At 41.4% G+C, this 23,595-nt stretch overlaps 1 protein-coding gene across 2 annotated transcripts; it reads left to right on the forward strand.

Annotated features, from left to right (window-relative positions):
- The first annotated feature begins 1,675 nt into the window (after window positions 1–1,675).
- Window positions 1,676–10,578, forward strand: KRT28 (keratin 28). 2 transcript variants are annotated; one of them, XM_058705769.1, is made up of 8 exons: window positions 1,676–2,193; window positions 3,096–3,178; window positions 4,266–4,422; window positions 5,188–5,349; window positions 5,443–5,568; window positions 8,525–8,742; window positions 9,666–9,721; window positions 10,233–10,578. In XM_058705769.1, exons 1-8 carry the CDS (start codon window positions 1,744–1,746, stop codon window positions 10,388–10,390), a joined length of 1,410 nt encoding a protein of 469 aa, XP_058561752.1. In that variant the 5' UTR covers window positions 1,676–1,743; the 3' UTR covers window positions 10,391–10,578. The 2 variants fall into 2 exon arrangements, with proteins under 2 accessions (XP_058561752.1, XP_058561753.1); XM_058705770.1 differs by having other exon boundaries at window positions 10,248–10,578.
- The last annotated feature ends 13,017 nt before the right edge of the window (window positions 10,579–23,595 follow it).

The raw sequence follows: 23,595 nt of genomic DNA on the forward strand, positions 1-23,595 counted from the left end.
ACATGATCTCACAGTTAGTGAGATAGAGCCTCATGCCCGGCTCTGCACTGACACTGGGGAGCCTGCTTGGGATTCTCTCTCTCCCTCTCTCTCTCTGCCCCTTCACTGCTCATGTATGCATGTTCTCTCTCTCTCTCTCTCTCTCTCTCTCTAAATAAACAAATATTTTAAAAATAAATAAATCAATAAGGGGCACCTGGGTGGCTCAATTGGTTAGGCATCCAGCTTCGGCTCAGGTCATGATCTTGCAGTTCATGAGTTCAAGCCCAGCATCAGGCCTTGCTGCTGTCAGTGCAGAGCCCGCTTTGGATCCTCTGTCCCCCTCTCTCTCTCTCTGCCCCTCCCCGGCTCATGCACATGCACTCTCTCCCCTCCTCTCTCAAAAATGAACATTAAGCAAATTAAAATAAATAGGTAAAATAAAATACGCTCATGGTGCCAGAATCTCAAGGCTATCTAGAACATGCGCCAAGCCTTCACCTGGCATGTGCCTGGTGACTCTGAACAAATTGTTTAACATTTGTGGGTCTCAGTGGCCTCATCTGACAAAGGGGCTGAATTAGGTAATATCTAAGGCCTTTTGCAGCTCTAAACAAATCCCACAACTTTGCCCAGAAAATACATTTAAATGCCATGCCAATGGCAGCCACTGTGCCAGATGACCAGGCTTCAGACCGCTTATGCCAACACAGTTCCAGAAGACAGAACTGTCCTGGGGCAAAACAATTCTATACCTGTCTTCACCACAGAACCTGGAACCAGTCCAGCCCAACCAAATCCCTTCTACCCCTCCTTTTCCTATCCTCTCCACCTTCTTCACCCCCAGCTTCCTGGCCACCGCCTCAAGAGGAGGCTTCTCAGGTCACTTCTTGCTCATCTCTCCTGCCCTCTCAGCTGGACCTGCTCACACTCCCCCCACACACCCCCAGTCATTCCAAACTCTTTGACGCAGAAGGTTAAACACAATCCAGCTTCTGCCTGATCCTGACCATACATTTCTTAAAGACTGTGCCCATACACCTCTGCATTTACTTCCCCATTATGTCTTCATTTCTATATTCAGCTTTGAACACCAGATATAGTAGCTATTTATGCATTAAATAAAGGAATCAGTCAATATTTATGTTATTGTTCAAGGTAATAAATAGGTGTTATAATCATGGTAAGACCAGAGAAGTTACAAGGATCATATTATTTTTAATAACATTTTTTTTTTTTGCTATGGGGGGATGAAATATGTGTTCCTTTACTTAATATATACCTCTTTATATACCTTTGAATACCTCTTTATATACCTCCCTGGTAATTAAGACCCTACTGTAGCTGATGGTACCCTATCACAATCTTACTTAACTTTTAAAACTTTATGATATCTGGTGCCAGATAATGACGGTATATTCCTAGGGCCTAGATGAAAGTAAAGAATTACTCACCCAAAATTAGAAGTTAAAATAATGAACTTAATATAGAACTAACCCTGTGATATTTAAGATAACAAATACCCCAAAGCAACAGCCAGGGATGTTAGACATCAATTTACAAAAAAAAAAAAATTACCTAATTATACATAATTTCATGCTAATCTGAATGATGCCATTTCTCTTCTGGCATGCATAACTCAAATAGAAACACCCCAACAATTGTGTATAAAAGCCCAAAGACACCATCAGCACATGATATTCTGTTCTCCTTTGAAATTACACCTATCTTCTTCCAGACAGGGTGAACGTTTCTCATCCTATCATGTCTCTCCGATTTTCTAGTGGGTCTAGGCATATTTGCTTATGGTCTGGAGCTGGGTCTGTCAGACCATCCAGTGGAGGCTTAGGCTTTGCAGGCAGCAATGCATGTGGCAGCTCTGTGGCTGGAAGTGGATTTTCCTGTGCCTTGGGAGGGGGCCTGGGCAATGTTCCTGGGGGGAACCATGCTGGTGGCGTCCTTGGAAACGCTGCTTGTGCTGGCTTTGCTGGAAGTGAAGGGGGACTTCTGTCCGGGAATGAGAAGGTGACCATGCAGAATCTTAACGACCGCTTGGCATCCTACCTGGGAAACGTGCGAGCTCTGGAGGAGGCAAATGCCGAACTAGAGAGAAAAATCAAGGGCTGGTATGATAAATACGGGCCTGGATCTTGCCGTGGACTTGATCATGACTATAGCAGATACTACCAGATAATTGAAGAACTTAAGAATAAGGTGAGAAATTACAAATTTGGAAATACTCAAAGTATTTAAAACTAAGAATTACCTACCCAAAGACATAAAACTAGAACAGGAAATGCCTCATAACTGTTATCTGTCATTTATATCATATTTATTATTTCTTTTGATAAAACATTCTTCCTATTAGTCAAAAATACGCACTTTGAATCATGGTTTCCAAGTAACTTAAATGTTACTAGGTTTGTTGGGGGGGGGTGCTTGGGTGGCTCAGTCCGTTAAGTGTCTGACTCTTGATTTCAGCTCAGGTCATGATCTCACAATTTGTGAGTTTGAGCCCCACGTCAGACTCAGTGCTGACAATGTGGAGCCTGCCTGGGATTCTCTTTCTCTCTCTCTGCCCCTCTCCTGCTCACATTCCCTCTCTCTCTCAAAATAAATAAATAAACTTTTTAAAAAATGTATTTAAAAAAGTGTTACTAGTGGGGCGCCTGGGTGACTCAGTCCGTTAAGTGTCCGACTTCAGCTCAGGTCATGATCTCCAGGTCCGTGAGTTTCAGCCCCGTGTTGGGCTCTGTGCTGACAGCTCAGAGCCTGGAGCCTGCTTCGGATTCTGTGTCTCCCTCTCTCTGCCTCTCCCCCACTCATGCCTCTGTCTCTCTCCCTCTTTCTCTCAGAAGTAAATAAATGTTAAAAAAATTTTTTTTAATGTTGCCAGTTTTGAAATATATTCATTGATAAGTGTCACATTCTAAAGGTTATATGAGTATAGGAGAAGAAATAACCGTATTTGTAATTTTTTAATGAAAATTTTAAGTATTTTGGCTGTTACTTAAGGAAATAGGATTTTTATGCAATGTTAATTGTGTCAAATTTTTTATTTGCTGAGAAATTGTAAGAGCTGGCGTATTTGTCCTGTCCTCCCTTTTGGCTTCTAGGTTATCTCTTCCACTATTGCTAACGCTAACGTAATTCTGCATATTGACAATGCCAGACTGGCTGCGGATGACTTCCGGCTAAAGTAAGTGATGGAAAACAATCACTCTCGAGAAAATGTTTCCTGTCTATTTAATATGCTAAATAAAATTTCAATTTTATCCCAAGGAGTATACACTCTGAAAGATGATAGTAAGTAATGCATGTTATAATACTACAATACCATATGGCATAAAGCACATTATAATATTACAATCAGCTATGCTCAAAATTTATACATATTTATTACATTCTTGAGGCAAAACATCACTGTATTTCTATGCCTGCCTGGAATAGAGCCAAGCGCAAAGTAGATGTTCATAAAATATGCATCAAGTAAGGAAAACGAGTAACTAAGATAAAATTCTAAAATGGCAAAAAAATTTTTTTTAATTAAATTAAAAATAAATAAATAAAATGGCATATTTGGGGGCACCTGAGTTGTCAGTTAAGTGTCCGACTTCAGCTCAGATCATGATCTTGCTGTTCATGAATTCCAGCCCCATGTTGGGCTCTGTGTTGATAGCTCAGAGCTTGGAGCCTACTTCGGATTCTGGGTCTCCCTTTCTCTCTTCCCCTCCACTCTCACGCTCTGCCTCTCTCTCTCTCTCTCTCCCTGTGTCAAAAATAAATAAACACAAAAAATTTTAATAAAAATAATAAAATGGCGGGCGCCTGGGTGGCTCAGTCGGTTGAGCCTCCGACTTCGGCTTAGGTCATGATCTCACGGTTCGTGAGTTCAAGCCCCGCGTCAGGCTCTGTGCTGACAGCTCAGAGCCTGGAGCCTGTTTCAGATTCTGTGTCTCCCTCTCTTTCTGTCCCTCCCCGCTCATGATCTGTCTCCCTCTGTCTCAAAAAAAATTTTTTTTAATTTAAAAAAATAAAAATAATACAATGGCAAATTTTTATTTTTATTGGGATCCGCTATCAGAATTTGTGTCACTAAATAAATGCCGATTATCCTACACAGAACTGGATAAGAGAGGAGTGAAGGAAGGCTTTCCATGTATACTTTTATAATATTTTGAGTCCCAATTCAATTTCCAGTGTTCAGCTTAAAGCAATTGAGGTTCTATTTTCCTGCCTCTTGAGAGAGTCTAACTTGTGTTGAAATTCATTTAATGCCCCCCAAGGTATGAAAATGAGCTCGCCCTTCACCAAAACACAGAGGCTGACATCAACGGCCTGCGGAGAGTCCTAGACGAACTGACGCTCTGCAGGACCGACCAGGAGCTGCAGTACGAATCCCTGAGCGAAGAGTTGAGGTACCTCAAGAAGAACCACGAAGAGGTAGGAGAAGCTTTACTTCTAGTCAAACCGCCATTCCGTACATTTTAAATACTTTGGGGGGTGGCATTGCATTACAACAGTATTCCGTACTCATTACAATAATTCAAACAATGCCAAGGCATTTATAAAGAATTTTCTTTCTCCCACTCTCTGCCCTTCTGATCTCGTCTCCGAGGTAATAAATATTAAGCATTTGATCTGTACCCTTCCATTTTTTAGGCTGATATAATATTCTATCCTTCTGAAAATGGCGCATTGCTTTTGCACTAATACACCCCTTTTTGTTTGCACTACATTTATTTCTTTCATTCATAAAAACTTATCTTGAGGTTAACCTCACTAAAGACCTCTCTGACTTGGAAAAGATGTCACTGTTTTCTCCACTTAGTGAGCCTGGCTTTAATGTTGAACCCGGCACAATAATAAACCCATTATTTGACACCTTACACCAGGCAGCTTCATACGCTTTTTTTTTTTTTATGGTTATCTCCCCAAAATAGTCTCCAAAACAATGGATGAAAGGTTTTCAGAAAACACCCTATGACAGAAACGCCTAAAACACCACCAAATCTAGCTGTCCCAAAGGGGAGAATGGGGGAGGGGGGCGAGGGGGGAAGGAAAGGAAACATGAAAAGAGAAACGGGGAGAGGGAAGAGTCACAGGGTGGAGGGCTGGGAAGTCAGGCCACAGCCTAGAGCGCGGAGAAGCAGTCACACGCGCCCGGCACATGAACTGCCCCAGGGTCACGTTATCATCTCCCTGCAGGAAATGCAGGCCCTGCAGTGCGCGGCGGGCGGGAACGTGAACGTGGAGATGAACGCGGCGCCCGGCGTGGACCTCACGGTCCTGCTGAACAACATGCGGGCCGAGTACGAAGACCTGGCCGAGCAGAACCGCAGGGACGCGGAGGCCTGGTTCAACGAGAAGGTGAGGCCGCCCCCCACCCCCACCCCCACCCCCACGCCCCAGCCCTGCCCGGTGGGCGCAGGCCCGCTCACCCCTCTGCACCCCGCCTTCCAGAGCGCCACCCTGCAGCAGCAGATCTCCGACCACGCGGGCGCGGCCACTTCGGCCAGGAGCGAGCTGACCGACATGAAGCGCAGCCTGCAGACCCTGGAGATCGAGCTGCAGTCGCTCCTGGCAATGGTAGGCGAGGGCGCGGGTCGGCCTGCAGGTCGCGACTCTAACCGAAGCCCTCCCTCCCTGTTAGAGCTTTGCTTTACCTACAAATACTTAGAGCGGACGAGAACAGGGAAGACAGACACTGAGACCCGCAGAAAGAGACAGAGCGTTTCTTCCTCCCCGAGATCACTGAGGGTTTCCTTCCCCGCCGGCGCTCAGCGCCCGGTTCGTGAAAATAGCCCACATTTCCCGCGGCCCCGTCCTCAAGCCCCGCAGAGCCAGCGGCAGCAGTATTGCCCCACCTGAAAACTAAGTGTCAGGCCAATGTCAGGGGGCCACACAAGGCCGACCTAGCGTCACCGGCATCTCCTGGTACTGAGGGAGCCAGTGAAAGCCGCGTGGTGCTGTTCACCCCGCAGAGGAAAAGGTACACATCTGAATCCCGATGAGCCCCATCAGCCTCTTCCTCCCCACCCACCTCACAGAGCTGGGCTTTCAGCCACCCTGGCACCTCCTGCCAGTTAGTTCCCAGGTTACCATGGAGACGAGCCAGGGCTAAAACGGGCTTCCCTTCTGGGGTGTGAGCTGGCAGCACCCGAAAAGCTTGATTTTGAGAATTACCACATACATGTGGCCCAAGCGCCCCTGTCCTCATCAGGGGTTCACGCTCCCTGAGGACACTAGGCTGTAACCCAAAGGAAAGAACCACTGTTAATACGAATGAGGGCAGTGAGCAGAGAAGGTAAAGATGACTCAAAACTATAGGAAGACTATTCTTTTATTTTTTTTATGGTTATTTATTTTTGAGAGAGAGAGAGTGGTAAGCAGGGGGAGGGACAGAGAAAGAGGGGGACAGAGAATCCAAAGCGGGCTCTGTGCTGGCAGCAGAGACCCCAATGCAGGGCTCAAACTCACAAACCATAAGATCGTGATCTGAGCCGAAGTCAGACACTTAACCGACTGAGCCACCCAGGTGCCCCTAGGAAGGCTGTTTTGACTTAGCCACCCTAGAAAGGTGCCGTGCTCTCTTACTATATGCTGTTTAGATTGGAGACTAACTTAACCAGGGTGCCCCTCTTCTCCTGACCCTGGTCACCACTGCTGGCTAGTTCCCGACACTCTCCCTGCCTCTCCTGGAGCCCTCTTCTCTTCCCTATTCTTTCCTGCCACTGGAACCCTGTATCCCCGTTCTTGGCAACATGTTCTTGCTGCTGTATCCCTGGGCACAATCTTCCCTCTCGTTTCTGAGCTATGTTGAAAGAAATAAAGTCCTGAGTTCCCAGGTCAAAATGGAAGCATTTTCACGTAGGAGATGATGTTAGAAAGTAGTTAATTCTGTGCAGCCAGTAGTGACACGGTTTGGGTTCAGGAGATAATCCAAAAAAAAAAAAAAAAAAGCCCATGCTAACAGACAACATAACTGAATTATAGAATAATAGTGGCATAGAACATAACTTCAATACTTGAGATTCTTTTGTCATAAGATGAATTCTAAGCATGGTCTATAGTACACAAATCACATGTAAGTTGGGAGTCGTCTAAATACAGAAACTTTTCATATGCTTCCTGTAGTATGCATACAGGCAAGTTCATCCGTTCCTCCTTCGTCATCTACAAGCTAACCTTTACAGTGGAAGGCTGTAAAGATGGGGATGCTGTCCCCTCTGACTAAGAAGAGAATTAGCACCCTTGAAAAGGAATACCACCTGAGGACACATCCTCAGGGAAATTAAAGTTTCGAACAACAGAGCACACACCTCGCTGACGTCTTGCCTCTCGGTGCCTCCTCCTCCCCAATACCATCCTGTTCACCCTCCACTCCTTTGCCCCGGAGAGCCCAGCACCACCCAGGTAATGCCCCAGTTGGCCTATTCATTAAGTCAGTGGTTCTTAGCCCCATCAAACACCATCCGTGTCTGCCTGTGATGACGAGTATTTCATAACTCCCTCTTTACCTTAGAATGAATAGATGATATATTTAGCAACACAAAAAAATTTTTAAACTACCATAATGCCATGACAGCAAAAAAAAAAAAAAAAGGAAAAATAAAAGTATTTTTAATTAAATATATATATAATATGTAAATACTTGGGCCCAACTATCCCAGAACATGTAATGAAAGAGACAGAGGCTTGCACCTTCCCTTGATAACTACATTTTGTTTTAAACAATGTAAGATCAGGAGAAGAAAAGGAAAATGAAAGAGTGGAAATGGGGGTGGACACTCAGATAATAACTAATATCAGGAGAAGTAATGACCACCCAGATGTCCTTACCTATGATAAGGGAAAGAGGAAAATTACTTTAATTGAAGTAGAAATCGTGTGACCAGACAAATGACAGGGTATTCAAGTGGAAAGGAGGAGGTATAATGTTCATAAGAGTAATGTGGAAATAATGACCTGTACTGGGTTATGAAATATATCCCTTGTGTTGAAAGCCCACCCCTGTTAAGGCATTCGTTCAATCTCAAGTGCTTCATAAAAGGCCTTTGAATAACAACAGCAAATCCGGGACAGAGAAGAAAAAGAAACAGCAGCACACAAGGCCTTGGGGCAGCGGTAGAGTAGCTCTCCGGAGACAGTAGCAGAATAAGATTGAAAAACAAATACCAACCCCAAAATAAATAAGTGATTTCAAAATATAAAATTTCCAATATGATTTCTTTTTGTGCTATCTCCCCAAAAAAGTATTAATATATAGGTTGGTCGTGATAGCAAATATTGCCTAAATAGCACAAAAGTCCACAGGAACAGTCCAAAGTCTCGTGGGACAGGGCCATTTATATCAGGTCATCCAGCATGCCCGGGCCCCCACCCCGTAAATGCCTGTGACTTCCCCTGCCTCTGTGCCTCCTGTCTGGTTGTGACGAGCCCCAAGATTTCCAAACCTCACTCTGTGCTGCCGTGTGCTGAGAAGCTCTGATCTGCATAGTCCTCAAAGTGGCTTCATCCTTGCTCTGACATCTTCTGCCCTCAGAAACAGTCCCTGGAGTGCTCCCTGACCGAGACCGAAGGGAACTACTGCACGCAGCTCGCCCAGATCCAGGCTCAGATCGGGGCCCTGGAAGAACAGCTGCACCAGGTCCGAACCGAGACGGAGGGCCAGAAACTGGAGTACGAGCAGCTGCTCGACATCAAGGTCCACCTAGAAAAGGAAATTGAGACCTACTGCCGCCTGATAGATGGAGACGGGAAGTAAGTAACACCATTTGAAAATCCAGTTTTTACTTATTTTTAATTTTTTTTGACTTATTTATTTTGAGAGAGAGTGCAAGAGAGAGCACGCATGCACATGAGTGGGGGGGGGGGGCAGAGAGAGAGGGAGAGAGAGAGAATCCCAAGCAGGCTCTGCACTGTCAGTGCAGAGCCTGATAGGAGGCTTGAACTCACGAACCCCGAGATCATGATCTGAGCCGAAATCAAGAGTCGGACACTTAAACCAACTGAGCCACCCAGGCGCCCCTGGTTTTTACCTATTTTAAACCACAACCATGGACTGGCCATCCATGTTTCATGCCTCCAAGTCATTCCTTCTTCGTTCCCACTGCAGAGAAGTGTGCCCACCTCTTGCCTCTGCGGTTATCTCTTCCACATTCTGTAAGGCACAGCCCGTTCTTTATTTGCCTTGGAGGACCCCAGTCAGCCCTTCAGAAAACCCCATTTGGTATCCATGTTAATCATTATAGGTTTCAAGATGACTCCCCCCCACCAGGCTTTACCCATCTTTCACTCCATTCCTAATATCACTGCTGCCCTGAAATAAACTACTCTATACAAACCCCAGGGATCTACATGTTTTTAAAAAGTACATATTTGTATTTGTGCATATAGAATATATTATGTATATATATGAATATATATATTCTTGGGTTTTGAATTCTTGAGTTTAAAAAAATCAAATGGAAACAAACTTATTTTATATCCTTTCCTTAGAAGACAACTATTTCCACTTCCTCTACACAAAAATTTTAATATTTTCCTTTATGGAAAATTAACATCTGTTTTTGGCATACAGAGTTCACCTGAGTTCATGTTCACCACTTGACTCAATGAATATCTCTTAAATGATAACCAGAAATATTAAAGAATAAACTGGGGTGTTTTTGTTTTGTTTGTAGCTCATGCTCCAAATCAAAGCGCTTTGGATCAGGAGGCTCAGGGAGTTCACCCAAAGGTAATTAAATCTAATTCTTTTTCTACTGCAGCAAGTACTTTTGAGTTAATGGCAATCATCTACCATGGCAACAGTCTACATTTAAGTACTTTTAACTAAAGTGCTCTGAACTTGAAATATTATTTTTAAGTGGATGAAATTACCCCAAACTATTACTATAAATCTTTTTTTAATGTTTTATTTATTTATGTATTTATTTTAGAGAACAAGCAGGGGAGGGACAGAGAGAGAGGGAGATACAGAATCCAAAGCAGGCTCTAGGCTCTGAGCTGTGTGCTCAGAGACTGACCCGGGGCTTGAACTCATGAAACGTGAGATCATGACCTGAGCCAAAGTCAGATGTTTAACCGACTGAGCCACCCAGGCGCATCCCCACCCCCCCGCCCACGCAAACTATTATTGTAAATCTACACATGCTCTCTCACCAAAAATGTACATAGTATATTATATTACAACCACCACTGGAATTCTTCATCATGTAATCTTTTAGCTGGAATATGTGTATTCACAGGTGTTTTATTTCTAGAGTTATCCAAAACCACATTGGTAAAGACAGTGGTTGAAGAGATAGATCAACGTGGTAAAGTTCTTTCATCGAGAGTCCACTCCATTGAAGAAAAGACATCTAAAATGACCAGTAACAAAACAGAACAAAGGGTTCCTTTCTAGCCACCATTGAGAAAAGAACAATTTGGGAGAGGATTCTTCACAACTGCATTATTCTAAATATCAAGAAAATTATTATTTTCTACCTTTAATGATAGATCACTTAGCAAAAATAACCTGGTTTCTTAGTTCACTTTTACAGGGTGTTGGGTGTTTGTTTTCAAATAAATAAAAAAGTGATTGTGCACTCATTTCCATTCACTCATGACTAATAAATAATTGTTCAAGATTTATGTTTTTTCTACATGCATAGGGATATATTTATGGAATCTGTTTTCATTGACTTTCATTCTAGTTTTAAATTATAGTCAATACCACATGGCATTATTAACATTCACTAGGTGTAATCTTTTTTTTTAAATTTTTTTTAAACGTTTATTTTTGAGACAGAGAGAGACAGAGCATGAACGGGGGAGGGGCAGAGAGAGGGGGAGACACAGAATCGGAAGCAGGCTCCAGGCTCCGAGCCATCAGCCCAGAGCCCGATGCGCAGCTCAAACTCATGGACCACGAGATCGTGACCTGAGTCGAAGTCGGACGTTTAACCGACTGAGCCACCCAGGCGCCCCTAGGTGTAATCTTTAAGTATCTCACCATTTTTACATGGGCAAATAATCTGGAAAAAAAATTAGAAATTCTCCTGTGATTGAAAAATCCCATCACTAGATGGCGCATTCCTGGTATTCTACTGGCAAACCTATCAAACTCTGGAGATCTGGATACTTCCCAGGGTACTGTTCCCCATACAATCAGGATTATATCTGGAAAGATCCACAGCAATGAACCTTGTGTGAATAGCTTTTTTTCTAAAGCAAACTTTTTCTGTCAAGCCCCAGATAGCATTACAAGTGTGTCTCCAGAACAAATTATGCTCGCAAACCAAGTTTTTACTGTATGCTCACATTCTACCAATGCATGCCATTGGCATACTGATGTTTGACAAAGAGACAGGAAAAGAAGCAGGGAGTTGCCCTATCTTTCTATAGCATTGTTTTCAGCATACAGGGATATAACAATATGCGATAAGTTTCCTTGGAAGTTCATGTTTCTTAGAACACCGCTGCCTTCTTTCTGCATCTGAAACAAATTCTACTTGAAAGAAAGCCTGGCCTCTCGGGGTTGTCAGAAACTCTACTTACTCGGTCATGGACATACAGACATATTTCCATACTCCTCTGCTCAGACACTTGTCCCATTGCCCCAGCGGCCTTCGCTTACAAGACCCAAGTTCAGGGATAAAATTATTAAGACTATCAAGATGGTAACAGAAAAGCATGAAACCAAGCGTGAGGTCGTTTGGAACATGAGACCTTGTGTGCTGCACAGGTTTCCCAGTGATGAAGCCAGCCCGGTTTATCAGGTGTGCTCATAACACATTGATTTTAAAAACACTGTCTCCATGGTGACCGGCTTTTCCTGGTGTGATACAGCGATTTATAATAAGAAACATATTTTCATCCCATTCCTGGCACAGAGCTCCCAAAATCCTTGGAAGTTCCAAGGTGTGGAGAAGTTTTGAGATTCTTTTGTGATGTTAACGAGGTGACTTTTGGAAACTAAACATGGAGGGTGGTTGCCAGATGAGCCAACCTTGGGATGAGGGGGTTAGAACTTTTCAGTCCCACCCCCAACCCCACCTCCGGGAGGGGAGAGGGGGGAGGAGCTTAAGTTCAATCACTAAAGGCCAATGATTTAATCAACCACACCTATGAAATGAAGCCTCCATAAAAACCCCCAAGGACAGGGTTTGCAGGGCTTCCAGGTGGATGAACATGTGGAGACCTGGGGGGAGTGGTACATCCAGAGAAGCACAGAAGCTCTGTGCTCTTTCCCATACCACGACATATACATCTCTTCCATGTAACTGTTTCTGACTTCTATCCTCTTATAACAAACCGGTGATTTAATGAGCAAAATGTTTCTCTGAGTTCTGTGAACCACCCTAACGAAATAATCAACCCAAGGAGGGGACCCTGGGGAAACCTGTGATCTGCAGCCAGTGGTTTAGAGACACAAGTGACAGCCCAGACTTGAGATTGAGGTCTGAACTAGTTGGAGGTAGAGTGAGCAGTCTTACAGGACTGAACCCTTCACCTCTCTCCAGGTAGATGGTGGGATAATTGCTACTGACAATTGTGCCAGAGGATTCCTTGGTGTGGGGAAAAAACCCACACCCTGGATTGGAATCAGGGTCATACTCCTGCCGTGGTACAGTGAGCACACATTGCACTTTGTGGTAAGGGTGCTGTTGATGTGACAAGATTCAAAAGAAAAGCAAATAACTCTAAGTCATCATTTTGTTGAAAGAAAGAGAGAAAGAGAGAGGAAGGAAGGAAGGAAACAAGGAAGGAAGGAAAAAAAGAGAGAAAGGAAGGAAGAAGAAAGAAAAAGAAAAGAAAGAAAGAAAGAAAGAAAGAAAGAAAGAAAGAAAGAAAGAAAGAAAAAGAAAAAGAAAGAAAGAAAGAAAAAAGAAAGAAAAAGAAAGAAAGAAAGAGAAAAAGAAAAGGGGTGTCTGCATGGTTCAGATGGTTAAGCATCCAACTCTTGATTTCAGCTCAGGTCATGGTCTCACAGTTCCTGAGATACAGCCCCTTATTGGGCTCCACAATATCAGCCCAGAGTTGGGCTTCTCTCTCTGCCTCTCCCTCACACTCTCTCTCTGTCTCAAAATAAACCAACATTTTTTAAAAAGAAGAAGAAATTACAAGTCTAAAATGAAGTCATATGCCCCCCCCCCATAGCAGCAAACCAAAACTTAATTACAGTTTCAACCTATTCCAGCAATGTGACCTTTTAACGGTCCATCTGAAATTTCCTGATAGGAAATGATGAGGTCATCTGCATGATAAAACAAAAAGCAAAAAATCTGCCCTTCTCTTCCCCCAAAAAAGAAGAAGTAAAAATCCTTTTGTTTTTTTCTGTTGCCAATACCCTCTTGCTTTACCCTCCTTCCTATAAAAAGCCTTCCATTTTGTACAGCTCCTTGGAGCACCACTCGACTTGCTAGGTGGAATGCTGCCCAATTCATGCATTGTTTAATGAAGCCAATTAGATCTTCAAATTTACTCAGCTGAATTTTGTTTTTTAACAATTTCTTGCCAAGGGAACAAACCAGAATTCCCTGTGTATCTTTTTAGCAAAGGAACAGACGTAAAATGAAATTCTGGGTGTGTTTCCTTTCTGTTCCGTTGAGTTCATAGATCCAAGCAAATATCCCATCCTCAGAATTTAGACTTAAATCTGTCCTTCCTTTTGAGGAGGGTGAGAATTCCCCATGGTGTTTAGGTCTGATTTTCCTTCACTCTGCAGAAGTCTGGGGCTCCTGAGTTCTTCAGGAGTTCTGCTAATAATTGATGAAGTTTTGGGGTGATGGTGGGGTTCGGAGCTGACGGCCAAGAAACAATTCTTGAAGACATCTTTGGTGTAAAAGGTGATTTTATTAAAGCACGGGGACAGGACCCGTGGGCAGGAAGAGCTCCACTCGGGTTGTGAAGAATGACTCATTATATCTATGGGGCTGGGGGAGGTAAAGTCAAGAGGAAGTTTCTTTTCTTTCTTTTTTTTTTTTTTAATGTTTATTTATTTCTGAGAGAGAGAGAGACAGACAGAGGGTGAGCAGGGGAGGGTCAGAGAGAGAAAGGGAGACACAGAATCTGAAGCAGGCTCCAGGCTCTAAGCTGTCAGCACAGAGCCTGACACGGGGCTTGAACCCACAAACCCTGAGATCATGACATGAGGGGAAGTCTGGCACTTAATGACTAAGCCACCCAGGTGCCCCAAGAGGAAGTTTCTTAAAGGGATTTCCCATATGCTAAAAACTCACAGATTCCAGGAGGCCTAGCTATTGTCAAGCTAAGGTTTTTTTCCCTCTAGCAAAGCATTAATATTAAGACAGTAGGGAGTTCCTGGAGAAAGAAACTACTCTGCCTGCCTCAAGTATCTGTCAATGGGCTGCAGGTTACAAGGAAATTCAATTTTCTCTGCCATTTCCTTTTTTTTTTAATTTTTTTTAAACACTTATTCATTTTTTGAGAGACAGAGAGGGACAGTACAAACAGGGGAAGAACAGAGAGAGAGGGAGACACAGAATCCGAAGCAGTATCTGCCATTTCCTTCTTGCCTTTGTTCCCCACATCACTATGGAGGGAGGGTGATGTTGGGGCTCCAGGAAACTGAGTCTATAGGTTTCTGTATATTAGGCTAATGATAGATTGTCTTTTTCTTGTAATTGACTAAGATATTTGTAAACTGATGGAGAGTCTATCAATTTAACCATTTATTTTCTGTCCTTTCCTTTGTCCTTAGGCAGCCAGGAGTGCCTGAGGAATGTCACACATATCCTACCTTGGGGGCAGGGGGCAGTGAGGAAGGGGGTAATGTTAGCTTGTGCTTGGTCCTCAGCTTGCCTTATGGTCCCTCATCAATAATCACATGTTCTTCTCCAATCCTTGCAGGTTGCTTTTTGCTGTGGTGACATTCTATACTGAGTGTACTTATAAGGAATCAGTTGCCATCTGAAGGAGGACTTCAGATACTATGCTTGGGTGGTTGTTAAAGCACAAATCACAAACTGATATCCACCCCTGTTTTTCAAAGAGAGCATGAGTGGGGGAGGGGCAGAGAGAAAATCCCAAGCAGGCTCAGCACGCTGTCATCACAAAGCCCGATGCAGGGCTCGAACCCACAAACCATGAGACCATGACCTGAGCCAAAATCAAGAGATGGCACTTAACCGACTGAGCCACCCAGGCACCCCAATATCTCTTCTTTTAACAAATACCCGAGATTTGTGGGAGCTCATTACAAGGGAAGTGAATTACCATTTGTTATTGGGTGATGCAAATGTGTTGCTGTTGTGATTTTTAATTTTTTTTGTCATCACAAAGAATTTTATAATACATTGTCATATACATATATTGTATGTCTATATATAGATAGATATAGGTGTATATATCATAGATTCTGAGTTTTACATCTGCTGAGAAAGGTCTTTGTCATTACAATATTATAAGTAAAATTGCCCATGTTTTTCTTTTCTTTTCTTTTTTTTTCTTTTTCTTTTTTTTTTTTTTTTAACTTTAGAGAGAGAGAACAGGAGCAGAGGGGAAGGGCAGAGGGAGAGAGAGAGAATCTTGGGCAGGCTCGACACTGGGCACAGAGCCTGATGCTGGGCATGATCTCACGACGCTGGGATCATGACCTGAGCTGAAATCGAGAGTTGGACTCTTCAACCAACAGAGCCACCCAGGTGCCCCGCCCATGTTTTCCTTTTAGTACTTTTGAGATGGTAATAGGATTTTTGTCATATGACATTTTTATCTATGTAATATTAGCCATCCTCCTTTTCTATAAATAGCTCCCTTGGAATAGTGCATGCTATTTAATATACTATTGAGTTGTATTTGCTAATATTTTATTTGAGATTGTGCATTTCCAGAATATGTATTTTCTCTGGGAACTGATTTTCTTTAAACTTCCTTTTTTTGTTTGTAACTTATCCAGTGTAATGATTTCTTGCTTTTATTTCTTACCCTTTCCTAAGTTCTGTCTCCTCATTTCTAAGTGTCCCAACTATGGTTTATGTAGTTTTTTTTTCTTTCATTCCATCATTTTTAACTCACTTTAGATCACTTTGAAATGGTAGGTTATATCTTAATCTGTTTTGCAAATGTGTCTTTCTGGCATACTCCCATTTTCTATAGAGATGTAATTTAGCTCCTAAATTTTTTTGTTTTTGTGTGCTAGCATTTTGTAGGATTTTACTTCAATCCTTTTCTTTTTTTCATTTTTTAGGCAATTCATGTTCCTGAACTTCTAGAATGAATATAGTTCCACAAAGCTTTTCTAAGTGCACAGAGCTCCCTTTTCTCGGTTTTCATCAAGTGTTCAAAAATATATTGGCTTGATTTCAAATTTCCTGTCTGGACCTTCACTTTCCTTCATTTCTACTGACCCTATTCTGATCAGTTTTGACTCTTCTTTCTGGGGTTTCTTCTCATGGTGGGATGCTCTCTTGGAAGGGAACCACAGCTTTTTGTGAATTTTGAGAATTCACAGAATCTAGACTATTTCCCTCTCACCTAATGGCAAGACTCTTTTCACTCACCTACTTCTGGATGGGCAAAATTCTCCCAGTTTTGGAGGCAGATAGGGTTAGGGGTCCCCAGAAAAAGAAAGATGAGTTACAGCTTTCTCAACATAAGAGAAGTCATTTTAGGCCCCCAGCCATGTTGTGGTCTATGCCTGACCAGCACAACTTGCCCAAGCACACTTCTAGAAGAACTTCCTAGGAAGTGCTGGAATTACAAAGAAATGCAAAAATCTCAGTAGTTCAAGATTTTAAGGGAATAAAGGGAATGCAACAACTAATTCTCCACCAGGCAAGGGAATAGCGTAACCACATCCGAGGCAACAAATCAATAATAAGCCTTCCAGGGCTGTTTCAAAAGTAAAGATTGACCTAACACACATCCTTGAGTTGTTTTTTCACAGGATTTAAACCCCTTTGAGCACTCCAATACCAGACTAACTAGAGCAGAGAATGGATGATGCTGACCCGTGCTGGCCCCCATGACTTCAATCAACTAGGACCTAGACTCTGTCCACTTAGGATGATTTTTGCCCAGTTCTCTACTAAATTCTCCCTCACTAAGTCCCTCTGTGAATACACATGCATTCTTAGCTTAAAACTTCTCTAATTTTGTTGTTTGGGGAGACACTGCTATGGCAAATATCCATATATTCTCCTTACCTGTTGTAAATAAAACCCTTGATTTTGCTATTATTTGGCTTGGTTGTGTCTTTTGGCTCAATACCCACCAAGTGGCAAACTCAGTTTCAAGTTACAGTTTCACCTTCCTCCTCAAATTCACCTGCTGTCATTTTCAGTTGGCCTTCCATTTTTCTCCTGTAATCAGACCCTTCAGGTGCCTCTGGATTCCCTCTTTTTCCCACAGAAATGCTTCCAACATGCAGGTCTTAAGGCTAATGGTAGTTTGTTCTATCAGCTTATATTTTGGGTTTCTTGATAATACCTTGCCCCCTAGATTTGTTAGAAAAGTTGTACGTGGAGGGGGGTGCTTGGGTGGCTCAGTTGGTTCAACATCTGACTCTCGATTTCAGTTCAGCTCATGATCTCACCTTTCATGAGATCAAGCCCTGAATCAAGCTCTGCACTGGCAGCACAGAGCCTGCTTAGGAGTCTCTCTCTCCCTCTCCCTCTCTCTCAAAATAAATAAAATAATAATAAAGTAGGGGCGCCTGGGTGGCGCAGTCGGTTAAGCGTCCGACTTCAGCCAGGTCACGATCTCGCGGTCCGTGAGTTTGAGCCCCGCGTCAGGCTCTGGGCTGATGGCTCGGAGCCTGGAGCCTGTTTCCGATTCTGTGTCTCCCTCTCTCTCTGCCCCTCCCCCGTTCATGCTCTGTCTCTCTCTGTCCCAAAAATAAATTAAAAATGTTGAAAAAAAAAAAATTTAAAAAAATAATAATAAAGTAAATAAAAAATAATAAAAGTTGTACATGGGTCTCTGGTTTTGTGATATAATTGTTCTGTGTGATCTCTATGTAAGAATTCAAAAATTCTGCCATTATTGTCATGAGTTCCCAGGATCCACACCTTATTCTTGAAAGACATTTCTGTTTGGTGCTGAGTTTTAATGTGAGAATTATCTTTTCTTAATATTTTGTAGAGATCATTCCAGTGTCTTTGAATTTCTATTGTTGCTAATGGAAGCTGCTGACAGTCTGATTATGGTTCCTTTGTAGATGATCTCTATTTTCTCTGGCTGCTTTATGGTCTTTTCCTTGTCTTTGGTGTTCTTCGGCATCACTATAATGTGACTAGAAGTAGATTCTTTTTTTTTTTTTAATTTTTTTCTCAACGTTTTTTATTTATTTTTGGGACAGAGAGGGAGACACAGAATCGGAAACAGGCTCCAGGCTCCGAGCCATCAGCCCAGAGCCTGACGCGGGGCTCGAACTCACAGACCGCGAGATCGTGACCTGGCTGAAGTCGGACGCTTAACCGACTGCGCCACCCAGGCGCCCCTAGAAGTAGATTCTTAAATTCACTTTGCTTCTTCTATTGGAGGACTATTTCTAGTCTATTCTAGAAAATTCTTACCCACTGTCCCATTCTGTTAGTGTTGTCTTTAGGGTGACTCCAATCAAAAGCGTGCCAAAATTTCTCTCCAGTCTCTCTCTCTCTTGCTCTCCCTCTGTCTCATTCTCTTTCATTTAGAATACCTTATCATTTTCCCTACAATTTACTTATTTTCTTCTCAGTTATGTCTTATCTGTTGCTTAATACTCAGTTGAAATTTTCAATTTTAGGTATTATATTTCCCATTTCTTATTTTTATTGAAGTATAATTAACACACAGTGTTCTATTAGTTTCAGGTGTACAATATAGTGATCCAACAATTCTATATGTTGCTCAGTGCCCATCATGATAAGTGTCCTCCTAATGCTCTTTATCCATTTATTTTCTCTTCTCATTTCTTTTTCAAATTTACCTAGTCATTTTTGATAGTCACTCATTCATTTGTAACACCTGCGGTTCTCTCTTTCACTTCCCTAAACACAAAAACCACACTTTTTTTGCATACACTTTCTTATAATCTTACTATCGTTGGTCTTTGATGTCCTATTCTGTAGACTCTAGTTAGGGTTGACTCTTAGTCATATGGGTTTGTTTCCTCACACGTTTATTTCATTATGAGTGTGTATGTGGTTGGAATTTGACTTTGGGAGTCCTACAGGGTCAGGACAGAGATGATTTCCCCAGGGTACTATGGAGCAGTACCAACCTGAAAACATCTTAAATGAATTTCTTGGATTGGGGTTCTCAGAGTAAGTGGGCATGAATTCAAGCTGTAAGACTATATCAGAGTAATGCCATGATTACAAGTCATCATCAAATATCAATAACATTAATATTATTGAATTTTTACTCAGTACCATCAGTGACAGAATGATTTACTGGTTTCTCCATTTGGCCAGCAAGGAGACTTTTGTAACATCATCTTTTCTACTGAAGTCATAGGCTTTTGGGATATACAGCTTTAAGTGGTGGTCTCAAGTTCAGCTATGACACTTGGTCAGGTCCAAATATTATTCCTCAATGGAACTCTTAAGCAGAAAATCTGTTTCTGCTCTGGGTATATTTCTAGGATGACTCGAGCTTTTGTGTTTGCTCACCACTCATATTTCAGCTATATGTGTTTTCTCTTTTTAAATGACTTCTTTTCTTTTCTTTTGAGCTTAGATATGAATTTAAAAGACATTTTACAATAATTTATTCAGCATTAGGATATTTCATCTAGTCTTATTTAACTGCTAGACATGGAGATACTATGGTGTCTATTTTTTTTTTAAGTTTATTTATTTATCTTGAGAGAGAGAGAGAGAGAGAACATGAGCCAGGGAGAGGGGCAGAAAGAGAGGGACAGAGAATCTCAAGCAGGCTCCGAGCTGTCAGCACAGAGCCCAACATGGGGCTGGATATCACAAACCATGAGATCATGACATGAACCAACATGAAGAATTGGACACTTAACCAACTGAGCCACCCAGGTGCTCCCCACAGTCTATATTTTAAACTGGACTCTGTATCAACTTTGTTTGTAAATTTTACAATAAAACCTCTGTACCTTACAATGAAACTTGGGATTCTTTTTTTCTTGGTTAGTTTTAAATGAATTTTTACTTTTTACCAAAGTAATGAGTGTACTTTGTTTTAACAGTCAAATCATGCTAAAAGTAAAAACAAAAGACAGTAGTGTCCTTTCTCTCCCTTCTTTTACCTCAAGCCCTGATTTCCACAGGCAACCACTTAAAACTCGTTTAGCTGCTCCTTGTCATCTTTATCTCTATATTTTAAAATAATATGCATTATTCAATATTTCTTGATTTATTGGTTGTAGATATTATATATTGTGCTCTTAAAGGAAGGTTGAGAGTTTTGCCTTTACTACCTTCCTTCTTCTCCTAATATAGTTATACCATAATATTTGGTTAAATCAATGTTCGGTATCTTCATCATTATGACTAAGTAAATATCGTTTGTTATTGTGTTGAACAGTATACACCATGTTTTCTTGGACAACTTTTTGCTCTTCATGCAAGCAATATTTTTCTAACATTTTTACTAGCCAAGTTCCCTATACATCTTAATCTCTCATACTCTTTCTTACATAAACAAAACCACCCATCATTTTCATGTATCCCCGGCAGATCTCACACTCAGAATCTTCCCATCTTGTATTTTTTCTTTCAACCTAGTACCCAGCCATCATCAGGGATGTGCACTCAGTGCACTTGTACTGGGACCCCATTTCTTGGATTCTAAGCTTTCCCTTATCTTGTTCATTTTCCCTTCTAGTGGTTTTCTGACAAAGTGTGTAAGGGAGGTAAATTTTTTGAGAAATTTCATGTCTGAAAATATTTTTATTCCACCCTCATTCATGATTAATTGTCAATGTAGAGGATTTTAGGTTGGATATCACTTTTTTTTTTAATGTTTATTTATTTTTGAGAGAGGGAGAAACAGAGCACAAGTAGGGGAGAGGCAGAGAGACAGAGAGACACAGAATCTGAAGCACGTTCTAGGCTCTGAGCTGTTAGCACAGAGCCTGACGTGGAGTTAGAACTCATGAACCGTGAGATCGTGACCTGAGCCGAGGTGGGACGCTTAACCAACTGAGCTACCCAGACACCCCGGATATCATTTTCAAGTAGAATTTTGAAGGCATTCTTCCTTGGAGTCATGACTTCCAGGGCTGTTGACAATTTCAGAGCCATGCTGATTTCCACATCATTGGTTGTGTTCTCTTTTCTTCTGGTATTTTAAGTGTTCTCTTTCTCTCCATGGTTCTCTGAAATAAACTGAGCACATGCTTTGTGGCAGTTCTTTTTCACTTATCACTCATAGTTCTTGGTGGCCTCTTTCAACTTAGCAGCTAGGTCCTTTAGATATGAGTAGTATTATAGAATATGTTTATAATATAATTTCTTCATCATGTCTTCTTTCTCTCTTTCTGATTTACTTAAGGTTGTTCTTCTTGGGCTAAGCCTCTAATTTTCTAATCTTTTCTTTTATCCATCTTTTTGTCTTTTGTCAACAGTTAGGGAGATTTTTTTTAAGCTTATCTTCCAACTCTTCCATTGAAGTTATTTTGGAAGTTATTTTTTAATTCTGAAAGCCCTTTTCTTGTGCTGTTCAATTTTAATGGTACTGTATTCATGTTTCAAATATGCAATATTTTTGTTACTTCTAAGGACATTAATGATAGGTAGTTTTATTTTGTTTTTTAAGTTTTCTTTCAGCTTCCTTTATTATCTGTTTCCCAAGTGCCATTTTTCTGTTTCTTTCTTTGAATCTTTGTCTTTCATGTTGAAGTGTTTTCCATTGTATGGTGATTTCTGAAATTCTGCTCATCTTTAAGAGTAAAGCCCTAAATATTTGGAGGCTGTGTGTGTGTGTGTGTGTGTGTGTGTGTGTATCATCACTCCAGAGTGGTTGTGCAGTAAGCATTCTTTGGTATATTCAAGTATCTGCAGGTATTTTCTCTAGAACTCTTCAGGTATCCTGGGGAAGAATCTGACAACTAGAAATGGCTTCCTAATTTGCAGGGGCTAATGCAAAATGAAAATGTCAGGTCCCTTGTTCAAAAGTCAGGAAAAAGTTCAGTGAGAGATACTAAAACATGAATATTTTTCTTTAAAAACATTGTATTACTTATAACATATAATAGAGGTTTAGTAATACAGATGTCACATAATCTTACAAATAAATTACAAAGAACTAACATTTTTGATGTCATAATTTTATGTAATACAATAGGGTATGCTGCTTTATTAATATGATTTCTTGATCAATCAGCAGATTTTTCTGGCTTGCTTTTCTGCAAATTCACTTATTAGGTCATGAAAATTTATATTTTTACCAACTTCATTTTCAACCTCTATAATTGAAAGTGATGTCCGTTGTTCTTGGCAAATGCAAGATCTCAAATAATCTCAAATGGAGACAACAATAGGAGCAAATACCAAAAGGAGGGAAAGGAGAAGAGCAGTAAAATAAAAGAATGAATAGGTCAGGTAAGTACAACCTACCTCAAGAAGAAACACATGTCAGGCAAAGGAGCTTTATCTAGTTTATAGTCCATGGATTTTAAACCACGTTTTTAAACTCACAGAAACACAAGTCATGTCTCCATCTTAGAAATGGCAGCTCAGTGAGAATGAACTTTGCATTGATCACACAGCCAGGAAGTTGCAGAACTGGGATATGGATGCTGATATATCTGAATCCAAGAGCCCACATTCTTTCAATTACATGAATGGTGGTGTGTTTTAGGAATGGTGCCTTGACTTACTGATCTGCCTACTGACCAGGACAGAGAGGAAAAAGACTTGAACCAAAATCCAATAATTGAACTGAAAAAAAAATGATAGTGAAAAGAAAATAGAAGAGATAAATGCTTCAAGAGACACTGCAGAAGTACGTTCAGTTGGACCTAGTAATTTGTTGGATGTGAACTGTTAGAAGATGACAAAAATTAAAGATTTCTTAGCAATCTTGAGCATGAGTCAGAGTAATTCCACCAGTAAGTAATGAAAAAAGGTACAAAAGACAAAGTCTGATGACAAACTTTGATATGACAAAGTGTGAGTGTTGAACTAGAAGTCATGACAGAGCCTCTCAGTAGAAACGTCTGCTGGGCATAGTGAGGCCCAGTGGGTCTAGAATGGGGCAGAGGCCAGCGCTAAAGATGTATATTTAGAAACCATTCACCTAGAGCCAAAACAACAAGAAGGGATAACAGTACTAAAGGAGAATGTGTAGGAAACAAGAAGACCAAGCACAAACCTGTAAGGAATGACAAAATTTAGGGCACAGACACACTGAATGAAAAAAAAAAAAAAAAAACAGGAGCAAACAGAAATATTCTAATAGAAGTATTCCCAGAAGGCAATTGTTCAGAGCTCAGTAAACCTGGGGTGGTCAGTATCAAATGTGCCTAAGATAGTGTAGGAGAATAAACACAAGAAACACTGACTGAATTGGAGACGTGGGATAATTAGCAATCTTTAAGAGTTAATTTCAATAAAGCGCTGGGACCAAAATTCAGGAGTGAGTAGGAGGAGAAGAGTGGAGAAAGTGAATGCAGAAAATTTTTCTAGAAATAATGAAAGGAAGATGGGT

This window comes from Neofelis nebulosa, chromosome 16 (assembly GCF_028018385.1).
Source record: "Neofelis nebulosa isolate mNeoNeb1 chromosome 16, mNeoNeb1.pri, whole genome shotgun sequence".
Lineage (NCBI taxonomy): Eukaryota > Metazoa > Chordata > Mammalia > Carnivora > Felidae > Neofelis > Neofelis nebulosa.